The 6309-nt window shown below is 36.4% G+C and overlaps 1 protein-coding gene across 1 annotated transcript; it reads left to right on the forward strand.

The window, feature by feature from the left end:
• Positions 1 to 4322: 4322 nt before the first annotated feature.
• LOC105079162 (small ribosomal subunit protein uS19-like) lies at positions 4323 to 4622 on the forward strand. Its single transcript, XM_074352092.1, has one exon. It carries the CDS (start codon positions 4323 to 4325, stop codon positions 4620 to 4622), a length of 300 nt encoding a protein of 99 aa, XP_074208193.1.
• The last annotated feature ends 1687 nt before the right edge of the window (positions 4623 to 6309 follow it).

Here is a 6309-nt window from a genome sequence, read left to right on the forward strand (position 1 = left end):
CAGGGATGCAAAAATTTTTCAATATCTGCAAATCAATCAATGTGATACAACACATTAACAAAGTGAAGACTAAAAGAAAAATGGTCATCTCAATAGATGCAAAAATCTTTTGATGAAACTCAACATTCATTTATGATAAAAACTCTCTAGAAAGTGGGCATAGACCAAACATACCTCAACATAATAAAGGCCATATATAACAAATCCACAGCTAACATCATACTTAATGGGGAAAAGCTGAAAGCATTTCCTCTAAGATCAGAAACAAGACAAGGATGCCCACTCTCACCACTCTTATTCAACATAGTTGTGGAAGTCTTAGCCATAGCAATCAGAGAAGAAAAAGAAAGAAAAGGAATCCAAATTGGAAACAAAGAAGTAAAACTGTCACTGTTTGCAGATGACGTGATATTACACATAGAAAACCCTAAAGAAGCGACCAGAATACTAGAACTTACCAATAAATTTGGTAAAGTTGCAGGATACAAAATTAATATACAGAAATCAGTTGCATTTTTATACACTAACAATGAAATAGCAGAAAAAGAAATTAAAGAAACAATACCATTTACCATCACACCAAAAAGAATAAAATACCTAGGAACAAACCTACCCAAGAAGGCAAAAGATCTGTACTTTGAAAACTATAAGCCACTAACGAAAGAAATTGAAGACAACATAAACAAATGGAAAGATGTACCGTGTTCTTAGATTGGAAGATTCAATATTTTTAAAATGGCCATACTACACAAGGCAATATACAGATTCAATGTAATCTCTATCAAATTACCGATGACATTTTTCACAGAGCTGGAACAAAAAATGTTAAAATTCGTATGGAAACACAAAAGACCCCGAATAGCCAAAACAATCTTGAAAAAGAATAGAGCTGGGGGAAATCACACGCCCTGACTTCAGACTATACTACAAAGCTACAGTAATCAAAACAGTATGTACTGGCCCAAAAACAGACACATAGATCAGTGGAATGATAGAAAGTCCAGAAATAAACCTACACACTTATCGTCAATTAATCTACAACAAAGAAGGCAAGAATATACAATGGAGAGAAGCAGTCTCTTCAATAAGTGGTGCTGGGAAAACTGGACAGCTACATGTAAAAGACTGAAATTAGAACATGCTGTAACACCATATACAAAAATAAATTCAAAATGGGTTAAAGTCTTCAATGTAAGATGAGATACTGTAAAACTCCTAGAGGAAAACATAGGCAGGACACTCTTGGACATAAATCCCAGCAATATATTTTTCAAACCAGCTCTGGGAGTAATGGAAATAAAAGCAACAATATATAAATGGGATCTAATTAAACTTAAAAGCTTTTGCACAGTTAAGAATACCATGAACAAAACAAAAAGACAACCTACAGAATGGGAGAAGATATTTGCAAGTGATGTGACCAACAAGGGACTAATTTCCAAAATGTACAAATATCTCATACACCTTAATATAAAAAAAAAAAAACCAAGCAATCCATTCAAAAAAATGGGCAAAAGACCTAAACAGACATCTCTCCAAAGAAGACATACAGATGGCCAACAAGCACATGATACGATGCTCAACATCACCAACTGTTAAGAGAAATCCAAGTCAAAATTACAATGAGGTATCACCTCACATCAGTCACAATGGCCATTATTTAAAAGTCTACAAGTGATAAATGCTGGTGAGGGTGTGGAGAAAAGGGAACCCTGCTACACTGTTGATGGGAATCTAAACTGGTACAACCACTGGAGGACAGTATGAAGTTTCCTTTTAAAACTAAAAATAGACTTTCATATGATCCAGCAATCCCACTCCTGGGCATATATCTGGAGAAAAATATAATTTAAAAAGACATATGCACCCCAATGTTCATAGCAGCACCATTTACAATAGTGAAGACATGGAAACAACCCAAATGTCTACCAACAGATGAGTGGATAAAGATGTGGTATGTACATGCGCGCGTGCGCACACACACACACACAATGGACTAGTACTCAGCCATAAAGAAGAATAAAATAATGCCATCTGCAGCAACATGGATGGACCTGGAGATTGTCATTCTAAGTGAAGTAAGCCAGAAAGAGAAAGGAAAAATACCATATGATACCACTTATATGGAATCTAAAAAAAGGACACAAATGAACTTATCTACAAAACAGAAACAGACTCACAGATATAGAGAACAAACTTATGGTTACCAGGGGTAAAGGCTGTGGGAAGAGATAAATTGGGGATTTGAAAACACCTCTTGGGGCGTGATAGAAATGTTAGCTATCTTGATTGTGGTAGTGATTTCATTAGTGTATACATCTATCAAAATTCATCAAATTGTACATCTGAAATATGTGTAGTTTACTGTATAGGAACCATACCACAGTAAGGGTGTTAAAAAGAAAAACAAGAAAAAAGAGATTCCCAAAGTTGTCATCTGTCCTGCTCTATGTGGAACAAGTTTATCTTTCCCCCACATATATTCTTAAACAAATCATTTAAACTACAAAACTATCCTCATTTGTAACTAGACAAATAATACTTCTTGAGCTTTCCCAAGGCCTGATAAGGTACTTTAAATGTATTATCTCATGAAATTATTCCACCAACCCTATGAAACTGAGGTTGAGAGGTTTGGGTAATTCTAAAGTTGGCATTTAAACCCAGGTATGTGGACTACAAAGCTCATTTTTCCCTCTATACCTCACTGCTTTCCCAACTCCCCAAAGATAAGGACTAAAATGTATTCTTCACCATATCAAACATATAACGTACAATAAAAGCTGACACTGGTGAAAAATAAGATAACACCTTCCCAAACTGAGAACCTCTTCAAGTAGAGGATCTAAAGAAGGCTGCTTTCCTGGGGAAAATCCTCCCTTACCCGCTCTACTCCCACCATCCACCTTATCTCTGGTTTAGCAACAGTTCATCAAAAAAGAGACATTCATTTGTTTATTCCCCTCCCCAGTCCCCCTCTGCAATTTTCCAGCCTAGCAAAACATCTCAAACCCAGATGGCCCTGGGGATGAGGCTAATCTATTAATACTCCAGAGACAGCAGTTTCTATGGACATGGAATGATGATCCAAGATCATCTTTCTCAGGAATTATTTTCTTAACTAAGGAAGTGAAGTTTACTGTTTTATTGAATGGAATTAGTCACATCACTTCATTTGTATTCCCTCATATAGTTCAAGATTATCACTTCAATTTCCAACTTCCTCAACTACAGCATTTAACAAATCTTCACTAAACAATGGATCCCCTCCCAAGCTTAAGAGGTACTGAAGACAAGCAGCCCGCTCTGACACTGTTCTCGGCTACAATGCTTTAGTCGTAAGTAACAGCAAACCCAACTAGGAACTTTATTCTCTTACATAACAAGTTTGGCAGTAGGGAAGTTCCAGAGTTGATTACTTCAGTGGTTGAAAAGGTATCAAAGGCCAAATTTTTTCCATTTTTCTACTCTGGCATCCTCAAGATGTTGGCAATTATTATTTCATAGTATCCTCACAATAAGCCTGTGAGTTTCATTAAAGCTGCTGCTTGGTGGTTGGCTGCTATGAGGAAAACAAGGTTCTCATATGTACTTTGGAAGGCAATTTAGAAGTACCCACGGAATTTTTTTTAATGTGCATATCCCTTGATCTAACAATTGCATGTCTAAGAATTCATCTCAGAAAATATTAAGTGGACAAAAATGAGTATAAAGGTGGTGTTCATTACAAAACTTTTACAGCAAAAAATGAGAAACATGCTAAACTACCCATCAATAAGGTGCAATTACTTAAATTGAGAGACTTAACATAATGATTGGAACATATCACAGCAGTTTAAGATGGAACTATGTCCAAATTTTGTTGGTAAGAGTGACACTGCAAAGAATATGTGTGTATAAATACATAAAAATACCTATGACACTAAAAACACAGGCAATAAAAGCAAAAATAAATTGGATTACACCAAAATTTAAAACTTGTGTATATCAACAGACCAACAGAGTGAAAAGGCAACCCACAGAATGGGAGAAAACATGTGCAAATCATTTATTTGATAAGGGGTTAATATTCAGAATATGTAAAGAACTCCTTAAAACTAATTACACACACACACAAAAAACTGTTTAAAAATGGGCAGAGGACTAGAATAGACATTTCTCCAAAGAAGACACACAAGTGACAAATAAACATATGAAAATATGCTCAACATCACTAAGTGCTATAGAAATGCAAATTAAAACCACAGTGAGACATCACCTCACAACCATTAGGATGACTGCTATCAAAAATAAAATGTTTGCCTTTCTGAAAAATCAACAAGATGGCAGAAGAGGAGCAGAAGCAGCAGACCCCCTGCAAGTTTGCCTCCTGCGGTGTGGACCTCGTGGGATCTGTTCTACCAACAGCTGATACAGCTGTACAGCGCCCAGCAACTGCTGAACAGGGCATGCAGGGGAAGCAGTGCTTCCTGCAAATGCACCTGTGCAAGGCCAAGGAGGCACCGCCCATGGAGAAGCCTGAGGTGGTGAAGATGCACCTGCAGGACATGATCATCCTGCCTGCAATGGTGGGCAGCATGGTGGGTGTCTACAAGGGTAAGACCTTTAACCAGATGGAATGAAGCCTGAGTTCTCAGTCACCTACACAGCTGGTCAGCATGGGGGCCACTCCTCCCACTTCATTCCCTTCAAGTAGCCTGCTTGGTGAATAAAGGTACAGACTTCAATCAAAAAAAAAAAAAAAAAAAAAAAAGTAGTTTTGCCTGGGATACGGAAAAAACAACCTTTGTACACAGCTGATGAGAAAGTAATAGGTGAAGCTGCTGTGGAAAACAGTACAATGGCTCCTCAAAAAAACTTCGGAGCATGTACTCAAAAGAATTCAAAGCAGGGTCTCGAAGAGAAATTTGTACACCAATGTTCACAGCAGCATTATTTACAATAGTCAAAAGGCAGAAGCAATCCAAATGTCCACCGACAGCTAAGTGTATAAAGGAAACACAGTATATGCATATGCAACATGACTCAGCCTTAGGAAGGAAGGAAATTCTGACACATTCTACAACATGGATGAACGTTGAGGACACTATGCTAAGTGAACTAAGTCACAAAAAGACGAATACTGTATGACTCTACTTATGTGTGGAATCTAGAGTAATCAAACTCAGAAACAGAAAAGAATGGTGGTCACTAGGGGTTGAGGGGAGGTAGGGAAGGGAAGTTGTTGTTTAATAGGTAGAGTTTTTTTTTTGCAAGATGAAAACGTTCTGAAGATTGGTGATATAACTATGTGAGTATAATTAACACTTCTGAGCTGCACACTTAAAAATGGATAGTAAATATTGTGTATTTTACGAAAATTAAAAATTTTAAATAAAAAGTTTTAAAGTAAAAATGCCAATATGAGAAATAAACCCAGGTATACATATTTGTAAAGAGTTCAGAAAAATAACCACCTAACTCTTAACAGTGCTTATCGATGGAGAATACTGATAGGGAAGGGAGGGAATTTGGTTTTCTGCTTTATATTTTCTGTGCAAGATTATACAGTTACAGTAATGGGCTAACAGACTTACAAAAAAGGGTAACCACAAGCCAAAAACTTACAAGTGAGTCACAAAAACTAAATAAAATCCATGGTAATACAAAGGAAAATTACAAAACCACAAAAGGAAGAAGAAAGGAACAGAGGAAATACCAAATCAACTGCAAAAATAAGTTCAAAATGGCAATAAACATACATCTATCATTAATTACTGTAAATGTTAATGGACTAAATGCTCCAATCAAAAGACATAGCGTGGCAGACTGGATAATAAAGCAAGAACCTTCAATACGCTGCATACAAGAGACCCACTTTAGGGAGAAGGACACATATAGATTGAGAGTGAAAGGATGGAAAAGGATATTCCATGCAAATGGAAAAGCCAAAAGAGCAGGTGTAGCAGTACTGATTTCAGACAAAACAGACTTTAAAACGAAGGCCATAAAGAAAGATAAAGAAGGACATTTTATAATGATTAAAGGAGTGATACAAGATGAGGATATTACACTCATTAATATATATATGCACCCAATATAGGAGCACCTAAGTACATAAAACAATTACTAACAGAGATAAAGGGGGATACTGATGGGACTACAATCATTGTCGGAGATTTTAACACCGCATTAACATCACTAGACAGATCTTCCAGACAGAAAATAAATAAGGCAACAGAGAAATTAAATAATACAATAGAAAAATTAGATTTGGTGGATATTTTCAGAGCATTACACCCCCCAAAAATAGAATATACATTCTTTTCA

The sequence above is a fragment of the Camelus bactrianus genome, chromosome 23 (assembly GCF_048773025.1).
Source record: "Camelus bactrianus isolate YW-2024 breed Bactrian camel chromosome 23, ASM4877302v1, whole genome shotgun sequence".
Taxonomy (NCBI): Eukaryota; Metazoa; Chordata; class Mammalia; order Artiodactyla; family Camelidae; genus Camelus; species Camelus bactrianus.